The following is a 13,167-nucleotide window of genomic DNA, read 5'->3' on the forward strand; positions in this document are numbered from 1 at the left end:
TTTCCAACTGAAGTTGTTCGTAATCTTATCACCCAGGTACTTAGTTGAATTGACATCCTTGAGAATTGTACTATTTATCGAGTAATCGAATTCCAACGGATTTCTTTTGGAACTCATGTGCATCACCTCACACTTTCCGTTATTTAGCGTCAACTCAAAAATGGCTCTGAGCACTATGGGACTCAACTTCTGAGGTCCTTAGTCCCCTAGAACTTAGAACTACTTAAACCTAACTAACCTAAGGACATCACACACATCCATGCCCGAGGCAGGATTCGAACCTGCGACCGTAGCGATCTCGCGGTTCCAGACTGCAGCGCCTAGAACCGCACGGCCACTTCGTCCGGCATTTAGCGTCAACTGCCACCTGCCACACCACACAGCAATCTTTTCTAAATCGCTTTGCAACTGATACTGGTCTTCGGATGACCTTACTAGACGGTAAATTACAGCATCATCTGCGAACAATTCATCAAAACATAAATGGTCTATGCATTCTATTTCAGTATCAACCTCTATATTCTCTGCAGAGAGTGTTTCTTCATACCTCAAGTTCTTATAATGATCTATCGATTTCGATTGTTGGATGTTATTTATTTGAGCAACTATTTTTTGTGTTTGATTTAGCAATTTCATTGTCTTATAAGCTATCGTTTGCATTCTGTGAATATCGTCTTCTGTTACGTTTGTAAACGTATCCGAAGATTATTGACGAGCTCGCTTCATTGCACCTGATTTCTTGCATTTCTCTCTTGTTTGTAAATTTGATGCTACTCCTCTGTTGGTTCATTAAGATACTTACGTTCGTATAAATTTTTGGAGAACAGCGATCTTTATTGTTATAAAATTATTTAAATACAGTGCCAGCCACGGTGGTCTAGCGGTTCTAGGCGCTCAGTCCGGAACCGCGCTGCTTCTATGGCCGCAGGTTCGAATCCTGCCTCGAGCATGGATGTGTGTCATGTCCTTAGGTTAGTTAGGTTTAAGTAGTTCTAAGTTCTAGGGGACTGATGACCACAGATGTTAAGTCCCATAGTGCTCAGAGCCATTTGAACCATTTTTTAAAAAAAAGTCATGGTCAGAGACCATGTTAACTTCTGACCGGTGTCGGCCTATTAATTACGGGCAATCATCCAAGTTTGCACTATAATAACAAAAGTAAAAGTGCTATATTACATAGAGAAGTCAGTGATGTAAAAGTGTACTCTAAAACGATGTATCATTATCCATCTGGATGACGGTAACGGCGCCTGACCCGCGGGGCGGCCTCAGTCACTGTTAACTGGTGCTGATCCCGACGGCTGAGCAGTCTCGAGTTGTACAGGGTAGAGAGAGGGCGCTCCAGAGTCCGAGGCAATGGGGAACCGCTTACTTATCATCTACATCTACAGGGTTATTACAAATGATTGAAGCGATTTCACAGCTCTACAATAACTTTATTATTTGAGATATTTTCACAATGCTTTGCACACACATACAAAAACTCAAAAAGTTTTTTTAGGCATTCACAAATGTTCGATATGTGCCCCTTTAGTGATTCGGCAGACATCAAGCCGATAATCAAGTTCCTCCCACACTCGGCGCAGCATGTCCCCATCAATGAGTTCGAAAGCATCGTTGATGCGAGCTCGCAGTTCTGGCACGTTTCTTGGTAGAGGAGGTTTAAACACTGAATCTTTCACATAACCCCACAGAAAGAAATCGCATGGGGTTAAGTCGGGAGAGCGTGGTGGCCGTGACATGAATTGCTGATCATGATCTCCACCACGACCGATCCATCGGTTTTCCAATCTCCTGTTTAAGATATGCCAAACATCATGATGGAAGTGCGGTGGAGCACCATCCTGTTGAAAGATGAAGTCGGCGCTGTCGGTCTCCAGTTGTGGCATGATCCAATTTTCCAGCATGTCCAGATGCACGTCTCCTGTAACGTTTTTTTCGCAGAAGAAGAAGGGGCCGTAAACTTTAAACCGTGAGATTGCACAAAACACGTTAACTTTTGGTGGATTGCGAATTTGCTGCACGAATGCGTGAGGATTCTCTACCGCCCAGATTCGCACATTGTGTCTTTTCACTTCCCTATTAAGAAAAAATGTTGCTTCATCACTGAAAACAAGTTTCGCACTGAACGCATCCTCTTCCATGAGCCGTTGCAACCGCGCCTAAAATTCAAAGCGTTTGACTTTGTCATCGGGTGTCAGGGCTTGTAGCAATTGTAAACGGTGAGGCTTCTGCTTTAGCCTTTTCCGTAAGATTTTCCAAACCGTCGGCTGTGGTACGTTTAGCTCCCTGCTTGCTTTATTCGTCGACTTCCGCGGGCTACGCGTGAAACTTGCCCGCACGCGTTCAACCGTTTCTTCGCTCACTGCAGGCCGACCCGTTGATTTCCCCTTACAGAGGCATCCAGAAGCTTTAAACTGCGCATACCATCGCCGAATGGAGTTAGCAGTTGGTGGATCTTTGTTGAACTTCGTCCTGAAGTGTCGTTGCACTGTTATGACTGACTGATGTGAGTGCATTTCAAGCACGACATACGCTTTCTCGGCTCCTGTCGCCATTTTGTCTCACTGCGCTCTCGAACACTCTGGCGGCAGAAACCTGAAGTGCGGCTTCAGCCGAACAAAACTTTATGAGCTTATCTACGTATCTGTAGTGTGTCGTGACCATATGTCAATGAATGGAGCTACTGTGAATTTATGAAATCGCTTCAAACATTTGTAGTAGCCCTGTACATGTACATCCATTCTCCGCAAGCCACCTGACGGTGTGTTGCGGAGGGTACTTCGAGTACCTCTATCGGTTCTCCCTTTTTCTTCTCGGGGAAGATCAGTTTGGATTCCGTAGAAATGTTGGAACACGTGAGGCAATACTGACCCTACGACTTACCTTAGAAAATAGATTAAGGAAAGGCAATCCTACGTTTCTAGTATTTGTAGACTTAGAGAAAGCTTTTGACAATGTTGACTGGAATACTCTCTTTCAAATTCTGAATGTGGCAGGGGTAAAATACAGGGAGCGAAAGGCTATTTACAATTTGTACAGAAACCAGATGGCAGTTATGAGTCGAGGGGCATGAAAGGGAAGCAGTGGTTGGGAAGGGGTGAGACAGGGTTGTAGCCTCTCCCCGATGCTATTCAATCTGTATATTGAGCAAGCAGTAAAGGAAACAAAAGAAAAATTTGGAGTAGGTATTAAAATCCATGGAGAATAAATAAAAACTTTGAGGTTCGCAGATGACATTGTAATCCTGTCAGAGACAGCAAAGGACTTGGAAGAGCAGTTGAACGGAATGGACAGTGTCTTGAAAGAAGGATATAAGATGAACGTCAACAAAAGCAAAACGAGGATTATGGAATGCAGTCGAATTAAGTCGGGTGATGCTGAGGGAATTAGATTAGGAAATGAGACACTTAAAGTAGTAAAGGAGTTTTGCTATTTGGGGAGCAAAATAACTGATGATGGTCGAAGTAGAGAAGATATAAAATGTAGACTGGCAATGGCATGGAAATCGTTTCTGAAGAAGAGAAATTTGTTAACATCGAGTATAGATTTAAGTGTCAGGAAGTCGTTTTTGAAAGTATTTGTATAGAGTGTAGCCATGTATGGAAGTGAAACATGGACGATAAATAGTTTAGACAGGAAGAGAATAGAAGCTTTCGAAATGTGGTGCTACAGAAGAATGCTGAAGATTAGATGGGTACATCACATAACTAATGAGGAGGTATTGAATAGAATTGGGGAGAAGACAACACATACTTTATCTCACATCACTAAAATGTACCTGATGAACACGGACGTTAATAATAACACCATTTGACAGCAGTTTAACAGCGCCACAGTGGGTCACGCCCATGTAGAACACATTTCAAAAAAAATTTAAAAATAGTTGTAGTCTTCGGAATTGAATAAATTATATATCTATTAAAAGGTAATAGTCTGCAGATTCAGAAAACGCAAAAAAGTAAAAATTGAACTTTTCATGATTTTGAGCCTTTCCGGAGCCCCTTAAAACAAGTTGCGATTTTTGACTGTTTGTTACGTAGCGGGTGGAGAGAAGCGTAGCTGCGAGCGTGCTGAGCGCATGAGCAGGTGACCGCAGTATCTCAGGCCTCAGAAGCGCAGCGTTTGTGTCGGCTGGTCAGCGAGCTTCCTCAAACGATTTTAAACAAACTATTCGGTAATAAACTTTCATCCTCGCACATCTGATAGTTTAATTAGTCAGCTTCATGCTGAACTGCCTATCATTTCGTTAATGGCCATAGTTATTGCGATATTTCGATAGTATGTAAATTGCTACAAGAAATTCTTAGATTGCGGTGAAAAATAGCTATCGCCATGAATGTGTTTGGTGCGTGTTAGGTTACTTGTTGCTGCGTATTAAATGAACTATTCTTTTAACCTGGATGGGTATCGCTTTTTACAATCTCGTGAAAATGGAGTTTATCTAAAGGGCTCCGTCATGAACTCGTGCGTCAGTGAATACTAGAATGAAATATTCATAAATTCCTCGTATCTCATAGACGGTTTGAGATATTGAAACACGATTTTGGTAAATGACAGCGCCCAGAGACAAGAGTGTTTTGTCATATGATTAATATGCAACACTTCCATGTCTACCGCGACATTCAAGCGACTACAGGTTTTTTCAGTGAAATAATGTAGTTATTGAGGGCCATCGATAGAATGTAATTATTGAGGGCCATCGATAGCTGATGAAACGAGAACTTCTGTGGGTTTTGTAACAATACAAGTGAAGAAGTTACAAGTTTGTTTTTATACTGACAATGAACTGTTCATAAACTATTGACCTGACTGTGTGATGTCCTTAGGCTAGTTAGGTTTAAGTAGTTCTAAGTTCTAGGGGACTGGTGACCACAGATGTTAAGTCCCATAGTGCTCAGAGCCATTTGAACCTTTTTTGAATTGTCATCCCGTATTAGCAGTTACATCACAAACCTAGGCTCGTCGCCAATGACAAGTGCTGAAGACGATGGACACGATGCGCACTCGATTCGAGTTGTCTGCTGGGCTGAATGTGTGCGTGTGTTGTGTTTCAGGGCTGGATGACGTGGGCACGTCGCGCAACTGCAGCATCCACCGGGTAACGGTGAACCCGTGCAGGGAGGCGGCCCAGAACAAACCCTGCAGGCTGGTCAAGGGCCGCAGCGCCGGCATCTCCTTCACCTACACTCCAGGTCAGTGCAAACTACCACTCATTGACCCTTTCTCCACCACTCAGTCACATGTATCCTGCATTGGCTTACCACTGAACTAGTGGGAATTTATTGCATGTTATTGCTATGTATTACTGTCTCACTAGTAAAAGGAACCTCGCTAATGGTTGGCTGGCTGGTTGGTTGGTTGATTTGAGGGGAGAAATGGACCAAATAGTGAGGTCATCGGTTCCACAGGATTAGGGAAGGATCGGGAAGGAAATCGGCTGTGCCCTTTCAAAGGAACCATCCCGGCATTTGCCTGAAATGATTTAGGAAAATCACGGAAAACCTAAATCAGGATGGCTGGAAGCCGGTTTGAACCGTCGTCCTCCCAGTATGCTAACCATTGCGCCACCTCACTCGGTCGTGTTAATTGTTTACAGAATTCTTATACACTGAAGCGCCAAAGAAACTGGTATAGGTATAGGTATTCAAATACAGAGATATGTAAACAGTCGGCAACGCCTATACAGGGTGTTACAAAAAGGTACGGCCAAACTTTCAGGAAACATTCCTCACACACAAATAAAGAAAAGATGTTATGTGGACATGTGTCCAGAAACGCTTAATTTCCATGTTAGAGCTCATTTTAGTTTCGTCCACCTACGCTCAATGGAGCACGTTATCATGATTTCATACGGGATACTCTACCTGTGCTGCTAGAACATGTGCCTTTATAAGTACGACACAACATGTGGTTCATGCGCGATGGAGTTGGACATTTCAGTCGAAGTGTTCGTACGCTTCTCAACAACAGATTCGGTGACCGATGGATTGGTAGAGGGGGACCAATTCCATGGCCTCCACGCTCTCCTGACCTCAACCCTCTTGACTTTCATTTATGGGGGCATTTGAAAGCTCTTGTCTACGCAACCCCGGCACCAAATGTAGAGACTCTTCGTGCTCGTATTGTGGACGGCTGTGATACAATACGCCATTCTCCAGGGCTGCATCAGCGCATCAGGGATTCCATGCGACGGAGGGTGGCTGCATGTATCCTCGGTAACGGAGGACATTTTGAACATTTCCTGTAACAAAGTGTTTGAAGTCACGATTGTACGTTCTGTTGCTGTGTGTTTCCATTCCATGATTAATGTGATTTGAAGAGAAGTAATAAAATGAGCTCTCACATGGAAAGTTAGCGTTTCCGGACGCATATCCACATAACATATTTTCTTCCTTTGTGTGTGAGGAATGTTTCCTGAAAGTTTGGCCGTACCTTTTTGTAACACACTGTATAAGACAAGTGTCTGGCGCATTTGTTAGATCGGTTATTACTGGCAGGCTATTAAGATTTGAACGTGGTGTTATAGCTGGTGCACGAGCGATGGAACACAGCATCTCCGAGGCAGCGATGAAGTGGGAATTTTTCCTGTGCGACCGTTTCACGAGTGTATCGTGAGTACCAGGAATCCTGTAAAACATCAGGTCTCCCACATCGCATGGGCCAGAGAAATATCCTGCAAGAAAGGGACCAACGACGACTGGAGAGAATTGTTAACGTGAGAAAAGTGCAACCCTTGCGCAAATTCCTGCAGATTTCAATGCTGGGCCGTCAAAAAGTGAGAACCATTCAACGAAACATCATCGAAATATGATTTCGGAGCCGAAGGCCCAATCGTGTACCCTTGATGACTGCACGACACAAAGCTTTACGCCTCGCCTAGGCCCGTCAACAGCGACATTGCACTGTTGATGACTGGAAACATGTTTCCTGGCGAACGAGTCTCGTTTCAAATTGTATCGAGTGGATGGACGTGTAAGGTGTGGAGTCAGCCTCATGAATCCATGGACCCTGCATGTCAGCAGGCAGCAGGGACTGTTCAAGCTGGTGGAGGCTCTGTAATGGTGTGGGGCGTGAGCAGTTGGAGTGATATGGGATCCCTGGTACTTTTAGATACCTCTCTAACAGGTGACAAGTACGTAAGCATCCTGTCTGATCGCCTGCATCCATTGTGCATTCCGACGGACGTGGGCACTTCCAGCAGTACAATGCTACACCCCCACACATCCAGAATTGCTGCAGAGTGGCTCCAGCAACACTCTTTTTAGTTTAAACACTTCCATTGGCCCCAAACTGCCCAGACATGAACATTATTGAGCATATCTGGGATGCCTTGCAACGTGCTGTTCAGTAGAGATCTCACCCACTCGTACTCTTACGGTTTTATGGACAGCCCTGCAGGATTCTTGGTGTCAGTTCTCTCCAGCACAACTTCAGACATTAGTCGAGTCCATGTCACGTCGTGTTGCGGCACACTTCTGCGTGCTCACGGGGTACCTATACGATATTAGGCAGGTGTACCAGTTTCTTTGGCTCTTCAGTGTATTACACCTTCAACCAGTAGATTACGCAGTGTTCAAGTTTCATTGTTAACCCTGTGGCCTGCTCCGCTCCGTATTATCGCATCGAATTACACTGCGTAACGGAATTGAAGGATCAGTTTTACAAAACTCGGTAATATTCTCCCATTGCGACATTGTAAATTATGAAATGAGACCCTAATCTGCCGACAGGCGTTGATATACTGCAACGGGCACAGTTGAAAATGTGTGCCCTGACCGGTACTCGAAGCCGAGATCTCCTGCTTACATTGCAGACGCTCTATCCATCTGAGTCAACGAGGCTACAGAGGATAGTGCGAGTGCAGGTATTTGTCCCATGCACGGTCCCCGTGAGACCCACATTCCCAACTTAATGTCCACACACCACATTCGTAGTGCCCCTGCCCATTACACTCATTGCTCGTGGCAGACAATCTTACCAAGTCCCGTAAGAGTTCGGGCAATGTGTGTGCATCTGCGCAGTAGAAGGGATAAATCCGTGCAGTCGCGGTATCCTCTTTCCCCTCGCTGGCTCAGATGGATAGAGCATCTGCCATGTAAGCAGTAGATCCCGGATTCGAGTCCCGGTTGGGGCACACATTTTCAACTGTGCCCGTTGATGTATACCAACGCCTGTCGGCAGCTTAGGGTCTTAATTTAATTATCATTTCATTCTAGAGAGCTGCACGGTCACCGATGATATCTGTTCTTTCGGACATGTCCGAAAGAACAGATACCATCTTCATATATTTTAAATTATGCTCAAAGGTGCCAACAACCGTACTCTGTGACGATGAAAAGGCGTGGCGCGCTGCGCCGTCACCTTCTGGCTCGGCGACACTCCAAACAGCAAGGTGTCGACACATGCAGAAAAAGGGTCACAGCTCAGTAGTCCACGTAAGGTGCGTTCATGATGTCACATTGACAGCAAATTTTACCAAAAATCTTCACAACGCCACTCTGGGCGCATCACACGATGGGAAGGTCGTCACATTCTCTCTTACCCACATTTCACCCCTTCACCCTACGATGGATATCTGAATCTTGACGCCCAGCACTGAAATCACGCGGCTTTCTTAGGGGTGACCCAGGAAAATATTTCAGCCATATCGCCACTCAGAATCGACACGAAGAGGCCTCAGAGGATGGCATAAAGGGCGTGAAAGAAACCACCCCTTTCCTTGGGTCGTTGATTTCCACACATTTCGCGGTCTCAAACGATAGTTCTCAGTGTGATGAGCAAGTGGACGACATTCTTGATAATCTTTGACACTGCTGACACCTCCTGGTGATCCCACCCCCTTGGTGTGCAGTGCGACAGCAATTTTTGCCCTCTTGTACAAATTGGGTCCACTAGGGACGGTTCATAACCATTCGACGAAATTTGGACGTGATGTGAAGCAGCAAAGGGTACGTATGATTTCTCAGCACTCTTGCGCCCTCCTATGCCGTGCTCACAGAGGGGGTGGGGAGATGGGGGGGAGGCGTGAAATTGACGAACGAGTAAATAAAATAGCAAAGGGCCACTAACAGCTCCCCCAGTTCGAAGGAATATTCGGTGACATCTGCCACCTGCAGTGCGGCAGCAATTCTTGCTCTCTCGTAGAAATTGGGACCACTAGGGATGATTCGAAACCGTTCTACGAAATTTCAACGTGATCTGAAGCAGCAAAGAGTACATATCATTTCTCAGCCCTCTTGCGCCCCCCTATGGCGAGGTCACGGCGGGGGTGGGGAGATGGGGGGAGGCATGACATTGACAAATGAGTAAACGGTAGAGTAAACGGTAGAAGGTCACTAACAGCTCGCTCTCACACATTTAGACAAAATACTCGGTGACATCTGCCACCCTTTATTGAGAATTTTAAAAATGTGGGTTTAGAGACACAACCTGCTAAGTAGTCATAGGATCAATTATTCAAATTGAAAGTCACCCGCAATGGGGTCATCTTCAGGGCAATTTACACCATTTGGTCGCTCGCTGGAGTCGTCACCCTGCCTGTGCACGGTTGGTAACTATAGTGTAAATTGCACTGAAGATGACCCTATCGCTGGTTGAAACTGGTTGGCGGCAAAGTAAATAATGCGATTGTGACTGTCATTTTGAATAATTGATTATAAGTAAATTAATCGCTCTTTATCTCCATACAACTATATTGTCTAAAAAAAAGTAGTCATAAGAGTCTGCAGGCAGGCAATTGAATCGTAGCAGCGTCTAGAGGTTGCATGCCTGCAGGCATGTGCGACTACTGCGCAGGTTATCTCTCTCAATGTACGTTTTTAAAAATCTCAATAAAGGTGGGCGTATCCCACCGAGGGTTTACCGATCTAGGGGTCTTAGAGAGGCCCTTTGCCATTTTATTCATTCATTTGTCAATGTCGCACCCCTCCGTGATCACGCCACAGGAGTGTGCGAATAAGAGGCTGAGAAAGGATAGGCACTCTCTGCTGCCTCGGATTACGTTCTCATTTCTTTTAATGACTTTAAACAGTCTCTATTGGTTACAAGCTCTACACCATAGCAAAAACTGCGGTTGCACTGCACACCAAAGGTGTGAGACCGCGTTTAGTGGGGTTGCTAGCCCACTTCGAGAAGGGCTGACCCATCCAAAAGGTTTGGCAGTGTCAAAGGTTGTCAAGTACATTGTCTTGATGCTCACGACGTCCCAGGGGAAGGAATGGTTTCATTGACGCCCTTTCTACCATCCCCTAAGGCCATTTCGTGCCGATTCTGAATGGGCAGGGTTGTCACAAGTTCTGGAAATCAGGGAATTTCAAACGCATGAGAGAAATCAGCGAAATTTGAAAAAAAAAAAAACACTGGAAAAAACTCGTTTTGGTATCAGTAGCATCAAATTGTTTGTTTACTGAAATGTCATGCTTCGTCACTGGCTGGGCGCAGCTGAGTTTGTACACTGCTTCCTTACTCTCTCATTCCTACTGCTTCTCCTCCCTCTCACCCCTCCCTGCAGCTGCCACACAATTTTCTGCTAGCCTAGCAGCTGCCGATGAGTGGCAGGGTGGGAGGGGGGGGGGGGGGGCGTGAGGAGTGGTTTGTTTGGATCTGGGTCTCAGAGCTTCTTGACGGAGCAGCTGGAAACACAATGGTCATCTGTGCATTAGTTTTGTTTGAATGACTGTGTGCACTCCCGTTTTCTGACAAAGCCTATGGCCAAAAAATTAGTTGTGAGAGTGTGATTGTCTTTTCTATGTGCCTGTCTGTGGCTCAGCGATCATCTTTACGGTGATCTGCTACCTTTCCTTATACACTACTGGCCACTAAAATTGCTACACCAAGAAAAATTGCAGATGATAAACGGGTATTCATTGGACAAATATATTATACTAGAACTGATATGTGATTACTTTTCACGCAATTTGGGTGCATAGATCCTGAGACATCAGTACCCGGAACTACCACCTCTGGCCGTAATAACGGCCTTGATACACCTGGGCATTGAGTCAAACAGAGCTTGGATGGCGTGTACAGGTACAGCTGCCCATGCAGCTTCAACACGATACCACAGTTCATCAAGAGTAGTGACTGGCGTATTGTGAGGAGCCAGTTGCTCGGCCACCATTGACCAGACGTTTTTAATTGGTGAGACATCTGGAGAATGTGCTGGCCAGGGCAGCAGTCGAACATTTTCTGTATCCAGAAAGGGCCGTACAGGACCTGCAACATGCGGTCGTGCAATATCCTGCTGAAATGTAGAGTTTCGCAGGGATCGAATGAAGTGTAGAGCCACGGGTCGTAACACATCTGAAATGTAACGTCCACTGTTCAAAGTGCCGTCAATGCGAACAAGAGGTGACCGAGACGTGTAACCAATGGCATCCCATACCATGACGCCGGGTGATACGCCAGTATGGCGATGACGAATACACGCTTCCAATGTGCGTTCACCGCGATGTCGCCAAACACGGATGCGACCATCATGATGCTGTAAACAGATTCTGGATTCATCCGAAAAAATTACGTTTTGCCATTCGTGCACCCAGGTTCGTCGTTGAGTACACCATCGCAGGCGCTCCTGTCTGTAATGCAGCGTCAAGGGTAATCGCAGCCATGGTCTCGGAGCTGATAGTCCATGCTGCTGCAAAACTCGTCGAACTGTTCGTACAGATGGTTGTTGTCTTGCAAATGTCCTCATATGTTGACTCAGGGATCGAGACGTGACTGCACGATCCGTTACAGCCATGCGGATAAGATGCCTCTCATCTCGACTGCTAGTGATACGAGGCCGTTGAGATCCAGCACGACGTTCCGTATTACCCTTCTGAACCCAGCGATTCCATATTCTGCTAACAGTCAATGGATCTCGACCAACGCGAGCAGCATGTCGCGATACGATAAACCGCAATCGCGATAGGCTACAATCCGACCTTTATCAAAGTCGGAATCGTGCTGGCACGCATTTCCCCTCCTTACACGAGGCATCACAACAACGTTTCACCAAGCAACGCCGGTCAACTGCTGTTTGTGTATGAGAAATCGGTTGGAAACTTTCCTCATGTCGGCACGTTGTAGGTGTCGCCACCGGCCCAATCTGGTGTGAATGCTCTGAAAAGCTAATCATTTGTATATCGCAGCATCTGTTACCTGTCGGTTAAATTTCGCGTCTGTAGCACGTCATCTTCGTGGTGTAGCAATTTTTATGGCCAGTAGTGTAAGTATTGATTCTCAGAGTAGTTGTGCCGGTTATCTTTTGCACGAATTGATCAACGCGGTCTCAGTTCATGAACATGATGTCTGTGACACGTGAATAGCTGGCCACACGACTGGACTTCCACGACGAGCCAAAAGCGCAGGCCATTTCTGTGGGTTTCTCTTACGGACCGGGCCTGCCGATCTGAAGCTCATAGTTTCCCACTAACGTGCAGGCCCTCCCTGTCGGATCTAGTCTCACCGATCTGCCGCAGACTGGGACTGTTTGTGTGTGGCGTAATGCAGCGGATTTTCAAGGTTTATCCGTGGACCCGGGATTGTGGTGCACCGCGGCAGGCCGGAGCCATGGCGACGGATTTTAGAAATTGCGACTGTCTCACCGCAAGTACACTATGTGATCAAAAGTATCCGGACACGTGGCTGAAACTGACTTACAAGTTCGTGGAGCCTTCCATCGGTAATGCTGGAGTTCAATATGGTGTTGGCCCACCCTTAGCCTTGATGATAGCTTCCACTGTCGCAGGCATACGTTCAATCAGGCGCTGGAAGGTTTCTTGGGCAATGGCAGCCCATTATTCACGGAGTGCTGCACTGAGGAGAGGTATCGATGTCGGTCGGTGACGTCTGGCACGAAGTCGGCGTTCCGAAACATCCCAAACGTGATCTACATAATTCATGTTTGAACTCTGTGCAGGCCAGTCCATTACAGGGATGTTATTGTCGTGTAACCACTCCGCCACAGGCTGTGCATTATGAACAGGTGCTGGATCGTGTTGAAAGATGCAATCGCCATCCCCGAAATGCTCTGCAACAGTGCGAAGCAAGAAGGTACTTCAAACATCAGTTTAGGCCTGTGCTGTGATAGTGCCACGCAAAACAACAAGGGGTGCAAGTTCCCTCCATGAAAAACACGACCACACCATAACACCACCGCCTCCGAATGTTACTGTTGGCACT

At 46.1% G+C, this 13,167-nt stretch overlaps 1 protein-coding gene across 1 annotated transcript in view; it reads left to right on the plus strand.

The window, feature by feature from the left end:
• LOC126106574 (MD-2-related lipid-recognition protein-like) overlaps positions 1–13,167 on the plus strand; it is a 90,787-nt gene that overhangs the window by 41,926 nt on the left and 35,694 nt on the right. Inside the window, exon 2 of the mRNA XM_049912917.1 lies at positions 5,058–5,195. Coding sequence (XP_049768874.1) covers positions 5,058–5,195 — 138 coding nt within the window. The remainder of the gene's footprint in view (positions 1–5,057; positions 5,196–13,167) is intronic.

The sequence above is a fragment of the Schistocerca cancellata genome, chromosome 10 (genome assembly GCF_023864275.1).
Source record: "Schistocerca cancellata isolate TAMUIC-IGC-003103 chromosome 10, iqSchCanc2.1, whole genome shotgun sequence".
In the NCBI taxonomy this organism is placed as follows: domain Eukaryota; kingdom Metazoa; phylum Arthropoda; class Insecta; order Orthoptera; family Acrididae; genus Schistocerca; species Schistocerca cancellata.